Below are 16,069 nucleotides of genomic sequence, written 5' to 3' on the forward strand. Positions count from 1 at the left end.
GAAGCATGAGAAGAATCCATCCTCTGCTGGATAAATAGCATGATTTACTGGAGACAACAGATAGTCAGAGAATCACCAAATGCCTTAGATATTTAGGATTTGAGAATTTGACAGTCTGGATTATTCACAGATTATAATAATAAAATATTCACATTTTTTCATTTTTCCATTTTTCCTACATGTATTTGTTGCTGCATAGTTGGAATTGTTTTTCTTAAAACCTGAAAGCAGCAACATTTGAAAACCCTAAGAGACATACTTACGTTGCAAAATCAAGAACTGTAAAATTCAGAGATCCACTGTTAATCTTCTGCCGCCCAATGGCTGTTAGACAAATGGAAATAAAAAATGTGTTTCTTAGTGGCATAAAGTCACCCTTTGACCTGTGGATTCTGCACTAGATCTTGTTGCCTTTTTGAAGAGGCTTCCAAGTTTGTATAGCTATATTAAATCTAAAAAACTAATACAATGTATTGTATTCTAATTTTTTTAGATTGTTCCTACAGTAGATAGTGGCAACATGCTGAGACGAAAGAAGAAGAAATCTCCAATTTGCTGTCAGACTCTAAAGGAAGAAGAAAACAGAAAATACCAACAAAGTAAATAATACTTACAATGTTAGACTGAATAGGGGAAACTAAACGGCTTTAATTCAAATATTAGTATCTTTTGAAGTTATGTTAAACATACAGTTCTGTTTCTAAAGATTGGCATCTAAGTTTAGGCACCTAATTTTGTATTTGAAATTTCATGTCATGTTTGTCTGTGTCCTCAGTCCCTACCGTTACCATTGTTATAAATGGGAAAGTAAGCATCTTGGCAAATTTTTTTTCCCTGAAGATTTATGAAGGGTACCATCAAAGATTGAGCCAAGTCATTCTAACAGTTTGCTGGAGCAAGAAATGGCCACCCTAGTTTTGTTCCTCTCCTCTACCAGCTGTGTGAGCTGCTCCATCTCATGCTGGCTCTGGTATTTGTCTGGTCAAGTGAATTCAGTCAGTGAATTTATGAAGACATTGCAGGAGAGAACTAACCCAAGAAAGATGTGAATAGTTTTCTACCATCTTAGTGAGTTGAATCAGCAAATGAATGAGAGAAACTAAACTAAGAAAGGGATGATGCTGTGTAGTTGGGAGTGAAAAACTTGTGGAAAGGGAGTGAAAGAAAAGAGCTGAAGTAGAGGTGTTATAAAAATGTTCTCAGCAGCTGCAATGAACTGTCATCAGCTCATGTCACGCTAACCTGTGCTTCACTATCAAATGCATTGTGTGCAGTGGGAAAATTGCAGCTCTTCCTCCCTCTGCTGCTTATCAGCTGAAAGTGTAAATGTAGTTGTACTAATGCTTGTATCGGCACAAAAGTATAGGGATGGAACACTGATATGATCCAGGCTGAAAATAATCCTATCCTTTTGGCTGCTTTTATTTAATTCTGTATTGTTCAGTGACCCAGGTTGGAGCAAAGACCAAAAAATTGTTGTAGTGTTTTTTCCTTTGGAACAATAGATTGAAAATATGACTTCCCTTCAGACCTAGTTTTATCACCACAGGAAATTCTTATTACACAATGGTAAAAGTCAGAAAAAACTGGCCAAAGTACCACATAATTATACATTGCTATTATTGCTACAGCTGTTGATTTCTTTGTTCTGGAAAGATACTCTCCAGTGGAGCCCATGCACGGCAGCTGGAAACACTGCCCACAGGGGCTGTGGAGGAAAGGCACAGGCTCTGTGCTCCCCTTTGGCCAGCACTCCTAGAAGTGGGCAAGGACATGGGAAAGCCCCAAGGGCTAACCAAGTGCTGGTTCTGGAGGTGGTGGGAGCAGCTGGAGAGGCAGTGCTAAACTGAGGGATTTGGAGGTGTCTTCTGACCTGGAAGAATCTGTGACTCACAAATTGCACTGACCCAGGTGCAGCACTTGGCACCTGGCCTTGTGGAACCTCATAAGGTTCACGTCCCACTTCTCAAGCTTGTCCAGCTGCCTCTGGATGATGCCATCATTCCATGGCGCCCCTTCCCCGCTCAGCTTCCTGTCCCCCTCAAATGTGTGGGTGCTCAGTGCCCCTGGGTGTCATTGACAGAGGCACTGACAAGCCCTGGTCCCAGGGTGGAGCCCTGAGAGACACCCCTTGGACTGGCCTAGAGAAGGATGTCCATGCCCACAGAGGGGGAGTTGAGACTATAGAATTCTGTAATGGCCTGGCTTGAAAGGGACCTGAAAGACTATCTTTTTTCAACCCCCCTGCCATAAGCACTTCTGCCCTACCACTAGATCAGATTGCTCAAAGCCCCATCCAACCTAGCCTTGAAGACTTTCAGGGACTGGGCATCATCCACTTCTCTACAGATCCTGTTCCAGTGCCTCACCACCCTCACAGTAATGCATTTCTCCTTAATCAAAACCTACTACTGCAGTTTGAAGCCATGCCCACTTGTCTCATCACTACATTTCCTGAAAGCAATCCTCTCCAGCTTCCCTGTAGGTCTCCTTCAGATACTCAAAGGTTGCTAGGGTTTCTGTGTGACTTTCTCTTCTCCAGGCTGAACAGACTCAACTTTCTCAGCCCATCTTTATAGGGGAGGTGATCCAGTCAACAATATTTGATTTGCTCCAACAGTTACATGTCCTTCTTCTATTTGGGACACCAGAGCGGGATGCTCTACTGTAGGTGGGGTGTCTAATAAGAGCAAAGTTGATGGGAAGAAATCACCTCCCTTGACTTGCTGGCCACACTTCTCTTGATGCAGCCCAGATTCCGTGGGCTTTCTGGGCTGTGAGTGACCGTTGCTGGCTTGTGTTGAGTTTTTCATCAACTGCCACCCCAAGTGCTTCACTGCAGGGCTCAATCCATTTTCTGCTCATCCTGGATTTGTGCCCGAGACTGCACCGACCCAGGTGACTGACTAGATGGCCCTTGAGATCCTTTCCAGCCCAAAACCTTCTGTAATTGAAGTATTTCAACAAAATATTGACTGTATTAAAAAAAATCCACAGGTTGTATTCTTAATTACAAGGAACTGAGTTTACTAAGTTCCTTTTCAGTAATCAGTGGTCCTTTTTTGCAAAATATAGTGTTTTCATCAATAGAAAGTTCACACAATCTCCTGCTCAATTAAGCCAGATTTGTCTGCAGTGTTCCAGTTTAGCTTGCAACAGGTTAATTAAACCATTGACAGCATGTTCTCAATATAATATTAATAAATTGTCTTTTCTAATACTACTTCTGAGTCTTACATGCTCAATATAATTACAGAAACATAAGCCTCTGCTCATGATCTGCAATGATCCCAGGGAACTAGTGTGTCAGTACTTGAGGTCATGCCAAATGCTCTCTGCATCCATACCCAATCTAAACAACAAGGTTTATTAACGATTAAACAGTTCCAGTGTGTATCTATCTGATTTTTTTTTCTTTAGGTTAAATGAAAGAGATGCTGACTATGCACTCAAGGATTTTTCACTCCTTATTAAATCTATTTGGTGTTACAAATTTGTGCTTTTTAGAATACAAGACATACTTCATTTTTTAAGCAACTTAAAAGGGAACAATGCTCCCCCTTTTTTTTTATTAATTCAGAACAAGTTGGAGTGAACTGTGATGATCTAAATAATAACGTTCTACTGATGTTTAAACAGCAGGAAGAAAACTGAAGAGAATCAGAACTACGTTACCTGAAGAATAGAAACCAACCAAAGCAGCAGTACTTAACACCCTTACCACACAGATCAGCAGTCTTCAAGTTAGAAAGTTACTAGATCTGAGTTATCAAATACAACTTCAGAATAAAGCTTTAGTTAATAACCAATAATACAATAATAAACAAACCAAAAATACAAAATAATGCAAAGTTTACTTCAGGAAGTTAACCTTTACAAATTGACATTTTACCAGCTCTAATGTCAACTAAACAATTGTTTTTAATAAATTTTATTTTTTTTTACATTTTTATTTAGCTACAAAACGGAATAATTCAGTTCATCTTTCAGTTGCACTTTTTTTTCAGGCAATGACATATATGCCAATATAGCTTCCAGACATATATTGAACAAGCATCACAGTTGTGACAGCTGGAGAGGTAAGACTCTCAGAAGGACAGCACTAGAAACTTTCAGCTCCTTTGTGAAGTATGTTCAACAAGTACTTTAGCAATTATAATAAATTGTTTTAACTGTTTTTCAAGGTTTCTATTAAATCATGAAGTATTGTTTTCATGAACCTCTATAAAAGCTTTCAAACTGGCCTGCAGATTTAGTTTACAAAATCTGAAATATATAGAGGGCTTTATACCAGTATAGCAATGTTTGATAAAAATTTCCAGCCATATGTAGAACTGCTTCTTTTTTTACCTCTTGTATCTTATGGAATCAGGAAGATACAAAAATGTAAAACAAATTACTGAGTTTAGTAGAATACATTATTCCCTGGGTGTTTTGTGTTTTTTTTTTTTGTTTGTTCTGTTTTTGTTTTGTTTGTTTTATTTGTTGTCTTTGTTTTTGTTTTTTTTTCAGGATGGGCAAAGTTCTCAAATACTTCACTTTAACACTGCCTTTTTGTGTACCTGTAATCTGAAAAAAATATACACACATACCTAGGTTTAGATAACATAGGAGAGTGAGGCTTTGACATCAGTCCTCACTGCCACACAGAATTTTATGATCATGACCAAGATAATGTAAGCTATTCTCTATGGATAATAAGCAAAATACACATTAAGGACAACTTTGAATCCCATTTCTTGGAATTAGCTCTGGTGTTCATCCAAGATCACTGACTGTCCTGCTTCCAGCCAGGACAGGGTTGATTTTTACAGTAGTCAGGATGCCTAAGACCCAGAGGTTATTCTGTACCTCACAGGGAACGGGGGAAGGGCTCCCTTCTGGGTCAGTGTAGTACAGCCAAGGGAGTGGGCCAGTATCTCGTTGTTGGGGGTTTCTGTGTGAATCTTATCAGCCCCATAAAACCTGAATGCTGAGCTGTAAGGCACTTGGACAACAATGCTTGAAAAGCAGTCCTAGGATTGTAGCAAACCCCCCACCCACAGGTTCTACTTTCATAGTAGTATATAGTTGTATATAGTAGTCTATTTGCTTTGAGTCCATAATGGTGTCTTTTCACTTTCACATCTTTTCACTTTTCATTGACTTTTTGTCAAGAAACAACGTATCTGCATGAAAGTTTATCAAACTCTCATGAAACAGATATTAACAGAAGACAGGTTGAAAATATGTAAGCTTCAAAAATTTTTTATAGTTTCTGCTTAGCCCTAGCTTATTAAGAACTTTTTTGTCACCGCAGAAGAACATATTTTCTGCAATGTTCTGGTAACAAATTTAACAGGTGCCTCATCTGACTCTAAAATTGTTTAATTTCTCTTGCTTGTATTAGTGAGACCAACCTCTACCTGTGACCCTCTCTGCCGTTATCACCTCACTCAGCCTTTGTCTTCCAGTGATTTGGATTAACATTTCTCTCCTATACATGCAGAATATGAGAAGAATGTCTAGAGATAACAACAGAAAAAAATCTTAGGAGAAAATTGAAATACAGTAAGATTTAAGAGATGAACATCAAGAACTAAAAGACTAACCATAAAGAGAATTTCACAACCTTCCTTACTATAACAGACAGAAAAGTAGTATTATTAATTGTTATAAATACTAGAAGCTATTTTTTCAGCACATCTAATAAAGAAATGCACTGCCACACAAAAATTGAGGCCAAGAACTGAACACAAATGAAATTACGTCAACATTTCCTGAAACAAGAACAGTTTCTCTAAGTATTATGTCACATTAAGTATATTAGTAAGTATTGCAGAGATTTAAATTTCAGTACTATTTTTCCTACAGTTAAAGTGGTAATTTGCAGATTATTGATTTTTCTAGTTGCCAGTGAAAACTTCTGAAGGAATATTAAATATTCTGCATTTTGATTTAATACTTGTCAGTTGACATATCTATCTAATACAGAATGAATTCCTTTAAAGCCTAGCATCAGCTTTTGCTGAAGCATGAACAGCAAACAAAACAGAGCTTTATTCTGAAACAGTACTACTGTCTTTGTATTCCAATAACTAAAGCAGTTATCTCACAGATCCTTTTTAAATTGATCTTTTTATCCTTACTTTGTATTGATATTTAGACTAAAAATTCCATGAGTTCTAAATCATTAACATATATAGTGAGAAGTGCTGTTTTCCTTTTTTCTTGTCATTGCATCCAGATTTTAAAAGAAATTTTTTGTGTTTTAAAAGCTAGGTTCTCCAAAAGCTTTCAATAAAACAGCAAGTTAATCTGTCCAAGTATTCCCAAACTCTTGCCAGAAAGAGCTGAAATTTAATTTGGATGTTTCTTTTTCCTGAAGCAGCCCTTCAAAAGTGTAGCTCACACCTTTCTGCAGTGTGTTACAAGAATATTGATGCTTCCATTTCAAAAGAGCAAGAGAAATTATTTAAATTACTCACACCTTCAACATATATTAAACACATCACAGAAAAGTAAACAATAAAGGGGAGATAAGAAAACCAATTTTTAGTAACACCTTCACTATCGTTTATTTTTGTTGTGGCTCTTCTCTCTCCCTGCCTGTGAGGTGAATGCTCTTTGCTATTCTCTTACCCATTCAAGTGCAAGTGCTGCTGTACACAGAAATTTACTGCCTGCTACCACTGAGGCTTCACCCAACTCGCTTTCTGGGACACCTCAGTTCCCCATCCCCCAAACATACCCCAGACGGTTTGCATTCTTGAAGATGCAGCATCTACAGCCATGCTTTGGTCTTGAGCCAGACATGACATTTTTGGTTGTTTCTCGAGTTTGTGACTATACTATAATAATCACTTCATTGCATTGTACTGCTCATAAACAGTTACGTTTCCAACACAGAGATATCTTGATTGGCAAGAAGTGGGGAGAAGAACAGCTGTAAAATCGCAAGTATCCCCACCTTTTAATGTGTTAAGTAGCATTTATTTAATTCCAGCTTATTTTCCTTTTCAGTCTGTCTTCACATCTGAGTTTTGTCTACCAGACATTTTGTCTTCAGCAACAGAAAAATATTCTGATGCATGGCTGGTATGAATAGAGACAGATGTTTGACTTAACTCTTAAGTGTCAGAAGTGCTGTCTCTTAGCATTCCTCCTGTCTCACTTACTGCAAGCACAGAACCTCCTAAAGATGGATCATTGCACGTGCCAGGAACAGAACAAGCTGTGCTCTGGAACTGTACAGGCTCAGGTTTATCCTCCCTTATATGACACACACAGTTGTTTTCAGCAACAGTTTCTTCATCTTTTACCCTTCTTTGTTGTTGTGTTGCTGTAGTGAGTTGAGTGGAAGATGCATTCTCACATTCAACAGGAAGAACTGGAGATAAAGGCTGACAAGGAGCATTACCATTACCAAGTCTTTCTGCACTTTCAGTATCTTTAGCTGAGTTCATAGGCAAACATGAGTCTTTGCATTTTGGATGACTCTGAAGAGAAGCAGGCTCTGCACACTCTGAAGATACAGGTTTCCCTAGATTTAGAAGCGTTTTGTCAGGAGAGTTCATCTTCTCCTTATCCATCTTTTCTGTTCTGTGTCCAGAAAAAAACACAGAAGAAGTCAGCGAATCAGAGGTATTTCTGACAGTGCCTCCAAATGAAAATACTGGTGAAAGCAATGGAAAGTTACTTCTGAAGGAAAATGCACCATTAGTGGTGAGAAATGGGGTCTTGGAGACATCATTCAGCCCAGTTCCAGTGTTGGTTTCTGAAGTACTGCAAGCTACAGTTGTGGTGGATTCAGAGGCATGAGGTTTTTGTTCCCCTAAGACAGGTTTCTGTGCAGGTTCCTTTGCACAAGGTGTTTTTTCCCTCATGTGAGATAATGTTTTCTTGTCAGGTGGCTTCTCAGATTGGCTTAAAATTGAGGATGATGGTAACACCTTACATGAATTGCTAACTTCCGATCCTGCAAACCAATCTCCTTCTGAATTGCCAAAGGGAAACAATATGTGTGGTTTCTCGCTTTCTGCTGAGTCTAAATTAGGACTTGTTGAAGCATCACAAACTGTGTTTTTGGTTTCATGACCATGTTTATCCTGGTTATTGGTTTTATCCACCCTATCACATCTCCCTAAATAAAACTGAGGGAAAGCACATCTCTTGTCTTGCTTTTTAAAGGAAAATGTACCTCTATCTTTACTAAATCTTGGTAGTGAGTTGTTAGATGCACTGAAAGTAAAAGGCACACCTGAAGGTCTCTCTGCTGAAACATCTACAGATTCAGAATTTGAAACAGTAACAGCCACTGTTGCTGCTGGCTTTAAGTCTGATGAAGCACTAGAATTTGAGTTCGTTTCATTGGAAACAGTACCTGCTGATGCCTGTCTTGGCCATTTTTCTTTAATTAACAAGTCTGGAGAGGTTTCTGACAGGGCTGGAGTGGATACTTCCTGGCCACTTCCCTCATGAAATAAATTTAAGTCACCATTTGTTTCAGAAAAGATGGTATTTGTGGATGGGATGCTATGAGCACTGCTTCCAGAAAAGTTTCTTCTGTCAAAGCCACCTCCTCTTTGCAGGGTTCCCATTTTTATTTTATCTGTGTTATTTGTTTTGGTAGGTACAGATATAAAAGAAGTTCCTGAGGACTTACTCTTGGAGGCCTCAGCAGCTACAAATTTATACTTTTTATTTGCAGGGAAATTTTGAGTCTTAAACACATTGGTGAGCTTCTGAAGTTCCATATAGTATTTGTAACGTAACTCCTATAATTACAGGAAAAAAAAATCACATTATCTAACATGGCATTTGTGGATTCAGAGGTTATAATACTCTTGTATGACTAAGACTGAAAAAAGTATTCCTATATTCTAGAGAATTTATAATGTATTTTTCCATTGCTACTGGAAGGCAACAGGACACAAGTCATTACAGAAAGTTCTTTAAAGACAATTGAACAAGATACACATAGAACCCTGATAACAAAGTAGGTTTTGAAAGAAGACTACAGAAAACTGTATTTAAAGTCATCATCAAAACCGAAAGTAGATAAAAAACACTAACTTTGATATTAAACAACAAATTCTCAATCAAATTCTCATAAAAATAGCCATCTGAAATTAAGTTAGATGGTGAGGTTTTTGTTCTTTTTTTGTTATTATATATAATTGCATTCTTAATGGCAATAGAAAGTAGGCATTTTCCAAAATAATGCAGAAAAAAAATTAATGCTATATTTAAAGGACCTAAGAAACTTTTAAAATTCTATCATCTGCCACTGGTATTCTCAGAACATGCATGAAGTGATTCACTGCCAGCCATGCTTCACTAAGTAACTGGAATCATTCTGCACAGAACAATACTCAGCCACCCACATGAAGCTGCTAGTAAGTAAAAAAAAAATTAAAAATCTAGTTGTATGACTACATAATTCAAAATGAAACAAAAAGAGACTGAATTCAGTTTCATGTCAAATTATTATGCGGTCTTACAAGGTGCAACTCTATTCTTTAGAAAACAGAACACAGGCAGATGATATCCTCTTCAAACAGACACTAGGGCAGTTTATTCAGATTAGAAAGACTCAAAGATAGATGTGACTCAAAAAGCCACACTAAATATAAGAGTAAGTATTTGAAGTGAGTAGTAAGATTAAGTTTCATCTTTCTAAGTGCAGAAAAAAAAAAAAGTAAAATTCTGACAGCTTTAATTCCTAGTCAGATTTCATTCTAGAACTGGAAGTGTAACTTTCTACTGAGGAAACTGAAAAACATTTTAAAAGCTTATTTAGAAAGTTGCATCACAACAAATAGTAACTTAGACATACTTACAACTGATGTTCAATCATACCTCATGGCTCATATTTTGAAATTCTGACATTTCTGATATTGACATAAAGCGAGTAGGGATCCTGCTACCGTCTGCTTCATCCTGTCCTGCTACAGGCTGAAAAATATTTTGCAGCAAACATCGTATTTCATTTTGATAAACCACAACAGACAAAATAGTACCATGCTGAAGGCCACATAGCCAATAACTTACAAGAAACGTGTTGGGTGTATTCTTCTGGTCCTGCCACTGCTTTAAGGTATCTTTAAATAGAGTTGAGCTCTCATTTCCTTCATAAGGTAGCTCTATTAGAAATAACAAAAGGATAGTAATGGACAATATATTAAATAGAGAAAACACTGAAAGCTTCCTCTGCACCTAAATAGATTCCATTTAAGATCAAAAATACAGTGCCCTAAGTGAGACCCTAGCCCTTGCTGAATCTTCTGTGATATAAAGCAAAAAGCCTGTGTAAGACATTTTTTTAAATGCTGGAAATGCCTGGCATTACAGAAAATGTAACACCTCCCCCTGTGAGGTAAAGGCACTTAATGTGAGCATAGCCAACATTCATATGACACTACAACAAACAGCCATCTAGTTCAGCATCTTCTGACAGCAGTGCTCTCAGCTGGATATGAAAAGTATGGTACTGTAGATCCCAAAAACACAGCCTAGGAACTTCCTAGAGAAAGCACATTCATAAAATGCATTTAAAAACCCCTCATGAATTTATCATGTGTTTAATTTGCTCAGATGCTTTTTCTTGCATGTGTTTGCCATGCTAATTGTTTATTAGTAACTGGTTCCACAAGTTTCAGGTTTCTAGACTTCCCAAATCTTGTCATAATTAAATCCTTCTTCCCCACCTTGAACAATACCTGCATCAACAGGAGTTAACTCCAATGCTAAGATTTCATTAACAACAGACTTGATATCTATTTTCTTTGGTATATATACTGGTGGTTTTTCCCAGTTGGATGCTATATTCATCACATCAAGCTGAGTTTTCATTCTGGAAAAGAAAAACCAATCAAAAATGAACCAACTTAAACATTTTTCTTCATGCTTACATGCTAGCTAAATTATACCTGCCTAATACAAAAAAATAAAATTGTAAAGAAATCACTAGGAAGGAGAAGGAATCAGAAAAATTATGCATACAATAAAATTTCAAGTCCTCTAGATTTTTTTTCCCCTTAGAACTTGTTCACTTGAATTATATTTCATAATCAATGAAAACTGCAGGAAGTAGTGCTGGTCAGCAAAAATTTACACCCTCCACTTTCCTTAGTGTACATTGCCTGCATCTAAATTATTCTCTTTCTTCAGAGGGCATTGCTAATGTTAATCTGAAATACAATGTATTTTGAAGAACTCCATTTCCAATGTTCTTTCTTAAATACAGGTTAAAAGGTTCTAAGAAATGTAATTAAGAACCCTTAGAAGACATTACAGGGTATGTGCACTACCAACACAAAAACAAAGATACTACAGAATCTCCACACACTCTCTTACACTGAAAGATTTCTGTAAAAGCTTCAAGCATGCTTCAGTGTTTTTGAGTTTAAATAAGATATCTGAAAATATTTAATCAGCAAGTATTAATGAATTTCTCTATTTGGTTTTTAATAGGGAGATAACCAAGCTTCTGAATTATCTCTAATCCCAGACAGTACATCATTCAAATTCTTGATACATTTCCTAAAATTTGGAATATTTGGCATCCAAAAATCTGAAAGTATTATAATCTCTTAATTACTCAATACTATTTTAATTTTAAATTGCTTATCTTATGATATCCAATGTAGCTGGTTTTTTAATCTTAAAATTCTAAAAGAAAACTAAAGAACTAACAAAATATGAAAAAATATACCTTGTATTCAAGCCACAGGCAACCTATAAATAAAACAAGAATTTGTAAGATATAAGCATTTCTCCAACTACCAGAAAGCTACTGCTTTATCAAAATGCATGAGAGACTAAAGTCCCTCTATTCATTTCACAGAACTAGAAAAAATAAAGCTGTTAACATTAAAAATCCAACCAAACAAAAATACCCCAACGTAAAGAAGTATGTCTGTGACCATTATTTATCTTGTAATATTTTGTGATAAATACAAAAAAAAACTCTTTCAGAGCCAAATGAAGGCATTCAAATTATTGCCTATATGGCCACCTGATCAGTTTCAGAAGTTCAGCTACTTGTAAACATTCAAATGAAGGTCTATTTTGTATTTCTTAGAGAGGAAAGCCTCTGCTGTGTGCTATTATACTATTAAAAAAGCTGTCTTTTAGTTTTAAATCAGGCAGATAATGGTGGTAAGAAGTGCAGTGCACTGCATTGTGACCATGACAGACTTCCAAAGACCATGTAATGAAAAATAAAAAAGTAAAAAATCCTGGCTGGATTAGAACTGCTGCCCTATAAAAATCTGGTGATCTCACTGTACTGGATCTTTACACAACAAAATCAATATACTCTTATGGAGGGCAGGCAGGGAGGTGCTAAGTTGAAGAGCAAGAAAACAAATAGCGGAAAGAGGAAGTAGATGAACAGGAGGAATGGGAGGAAAAAGATGAGGAAGGTAAGAAGGAACCAAAAGCAAAAGTGGAGGAAGAACAGAAGGAACAGGCAGAATATGAAGCAAACCAGGAGACATAGAAGGAAGAAGATGAAAATGAGATGGGGAATGACAAGAAAAGAGGGGAAGGAGGGACAGCAGGAAGAAAAGGAGGAAGTTGAGGAAGAGATGTGGCAGTGATTAGTGACGTGCTAATCACTGTAATCACAGTATTTCTTCCAAAAGTGGGAGTTGCTTTTACTTCAAGTAAAGGTCAAATTTTCCTTTACAAGTTGTTACCAGGCACTTAGTCAAACTCTGTACTTTCTTAGCATCCCATTTATCAGGAAGCATCAAAGGACCCATTGTAGAAATCAGCAATATGCTGTTTCTTAGGAAAGCAAACAGTAAAAATCACTGATATGCTGCATACAAAGCTTTTTCAAACTTTTCTAAAAATGAAAATCATTATTATAAAAAAGTATGACGTGTTAAGTAATTTTAATCTATATTTTTAATCTGTTGACTTTGTTTTTCCTGATTGATTATAATCATGATCTACAATACAGCTGGCTCTATTTGAGTTCTTTATATAACCGATATCAAAAACAAAAGGCCATCACCTCCAGGAAACACTGAGGATCACACTCATGGACAAGCTTTTCACAATCCTTCAAAAAATTCTCAATTGTCTTCTTGTGAGTTTCTTTCATTTTCTTCCAAATCTGAACTTCTTTCTCTTTTTTACCTCTTTGATTTTCAACATCTTCTAGTAATTGCTGTTTTTTCATTTCTAGAGTTTTGAAAATTTCTCCAAATTTCAGCTCAATTATCTCCACATCATTTTTCAGCATCATCTAGAAGCACAAGAACACAAAAACAGATGCAATGCAATAGCAATGGCCCCACAGAGTCACTTCTCTAAGTAAGCTCAGAGTACACCTATACTACAAGGAGCACCTGTATGCTCCAGGTTGTGAATAAACTATAAAGAAAAGAAAAACAAAGACACACACACACACACACACACACAGAATATCCTGCATTTGTAACTCACGTCTGCATCATTTGGCCGTTTTGAGATCTCATTCACCAGCTTTTCATTTATTATCCTCATTTGTTTCAGAGTGCTAAAGAAGGTTAACTGCAAGACAATTAAAACACTTATTACAACTTTATCCATTCCATAAAATAAATATATTTCATTGCTTATCTAGAATCAGACCAAGACAAACAAGGAGCTACTGGAGAGGGTCCAGTGGATGACCACAAGGATTATCAGGGGTGTGGAGCATCTTTCATGACGAGAGAGTGAAGGAGCTGGGCCTGTTTAATCTGGAGAAAATTGAATGGAGATCTCATTGATGTATATAAATATCTCAAAGGCAGGTGCCAAAAGGAGGGTGCCAGACACTTTTCAGTGGTGCCCACTGAAAAGACAGGATAAGGAACAGTGGCCATAAACTAAACCACAAGAAGTTTCACCTCAACATGAGGAAGAACTTCTTTACATGGAGGGTGGAAAGGCACTGCAACAGTCTACCTACTAAGGAGGTTGTGGAGTCTCCCTCTCTGGAGACATTCAAACCCCACCTGATAACAGTTCTGTGTCACCTGCTCCAGGTGACCCTGCAGGGGTTTGGACTGGAATGGATGATCTCCAGAGGTTCCTTCCAACCCTATATATGTGATATTCTGAACAATATCACATAAAACCTTGTGATTCAAAACATCACTTAATAACATTCAATGCTTTTCTGGATCAGCACACAAACTTTCTTCTGCTGTTTCTCAAAGTAATGTTCTTAGGCTCATCTACAATGCATACTGATAGAATAACTACTTTGTAGTCAAAACACTGTTTTCCTCAGGCTTTTTTTAACCTCTCCCCTCACATACATCTTCTACAATATAAGTTTTAATGGTGTTATTCCAGTTTGGCAAAAACCTGTGTGATACTTTTTATACCTCATATTGCTAGAACAGAAAGTTGTTCATAATCAAGATATTTCTGTTTGAGTTTAAACTAATATTAGCACAGAGTCTTCCTCCTTTATTTCTCTACAGTAACACTCCTTTATGTTATGTAGTAGTATGTCTAACACTCTTTCCCTCTGGTTTCCCAAGTGACATACAAATGGTGATGGGAAAGGCAGGAGGAAAATCAGTGTAAAAGCAACTTCTGTTTTAAAGAGTAGTCAGTGCTGTATTTAAACTTTTATACTTGTACTTTTTTTCATCACTGCCCTGCAGTTGTTTCAGTTACTGCACAACGGAACTGTCACCCCCCACTCAATTTGAACAGGGCATGAAAAGCTCATTCTACCCAAACAGTCCCTGTTTTGTTAAAAAACACAACTTCTATAACCATGCAACCAACCATTATGGCAGACAGTTGCCTTCTTATGCAGCTCGTAAAGCGTCTTGTTTATACATTTATTATTACTCACCCAAACTATCTATCTCTAAATATGTAATTATCTGTGACCCAAATTACCTATCGCAGCTAGAGAGCCTATAAACAAAACATCTGTGGGTGGGTTTTTGGAGTTGTTGGCTTTTCCTGAACTTGGAGAAACAACAACAAAACCAAACACCAACACCCCTCCCCTCCGAATCAAACAAAAAAACCCCGACACCACCCCAAAATCAACTCTCCAGGTCCTTCGGTAAACTGGGTTGAGGTCTGTTGCTACTGCAATACCGCCTGGTCCCCTATGTGCGTTGGATGCAGTCTGACGGCAGCCCAGAAAGGCACAATCCGTCAGTCCACAAACAACTCCTCATTGCCCCAAAGAAGCCCTCTGCCCCTCTCCTGCCCAGCACACCGCGGTTTTTCCTGTGTTTCTGAGCAAAAACAACCCGAGCCTGGTAGGATCTCCAGCGGACAGCACGACCTGTCAGCCAGGCCCCTAGAGCGAAGGGGGAGCGCCACGCTTACTTTTTCTTCCTGGTACACTGTGTCTATAAGGTTGACAGAGTGGAAGATGCCCTGATGCTCCTCGGAGACACACTGCCCGCACCCCGCCTGCCGACACATACGGCAGTAGAGCTGCACCGGCCGGCTCGGGTGTTTCTGGCAGCTTCCCCCGAACGCCTGCAGGGAGAGAAGGTCGGACCCCGACTTCAGCCCCAGCGCCACCTCCCCGCCCGCGGCAGCGCCCGCCGCGCCGGACCGGTAGAGCTTGACCACCTCGGCCAGGGTGGTGTTGACTGGCAGGGCGGCGACGCCGCCGCGGGGCAGCAGGCACAGCTTCCTGCACAGCGGACAAGGCACCCGGGCGCAGGACGGGCCCGGGCCCGGGCCCAGCCCCGGCGCCCCGCGGCCGAGACGGGCCTGCCCCGGGCTCCGCTGCAGCTGCCGCAGGCGGGCGGCCTCGGCCGAGGCCAGGCACTCCAGCACGCAGCCCCGGCAGAAGTTGTGCGAGCACAGAGGCAGCGTCACCGGCTCCTCCAACAGCGACAGGCACACGGCGCACGTCAGGCTCGCCTCCATCGGCGGCAGCGAGGGGACGAGCGGCCGCCGCTCCTGTTCCCGTTGCTGCTGCTCTGGGTCGCGCTCGTCCCTCTGCCCCGCCACTTCCAGCTCGACAGCACCGGGGAGCTACGGCCGGGCTGCCCCAGGACCCGGAGCGCCTGTTCCGAACGCCGCTTCCAGCCGTCAACTTCCCAACAAGTGGCGCCCG

The 16,069-nt window shown here is 39.0% G+C and overlaps 1 protein-coding gene across 1 annotated transcript; it reads right to left on the bottom strand.

Moving 5' to 3' along the window:
- Positions 1–4,163: 4,163 nt before the first annotated feature.
- On the bottom strand, positions 4,164–16,059 carry LOC102100953 (uncharacterized). Its single transcript, XM_005518000.3, has 8 exons — positions 15,325–16,059; positions 13,441–13,527; positions 13,007–13,240; positions 11,696–11,718; positions 10,689–10,834; positions 10,033–10,124; positions 9,841–9,936; positions 4,164–8,756 (listed from the first exon to the last, which is right to left on the bottom strand). The coding sequence occupies exons 1-8, from the start codon at positions 15,877–15,879 to the stop codon at positions 7,110–7,112; spliced, it is 2,880 nt and encodes a 959-aa protein (XP_005518057.2). The 5' UTR covers positions 15,880–16,059; the 3' UTR covers positions 4,164–7,109.
- Between the last annotated feature and the right edge of the window lie 10 nt (positions 16,060–16,069).

Source organism: Pseudopodoces humilis, chromosome 6 (genome assembly GCF_049639895.1).
Source record: "Pseudopodoces humilis isolate 2021_Gansu_Grassland_sample_001 chromosome 6, ASM4963989v1, whole genome shotgun sequence".
Taxonomy (NCBI): domain Eukaryota; kingdom Metazoa; phylum Chordata; class Aves; order Passeriformes; family Paridae; genus Pseudopodoces; species Pseudopodoces humilis.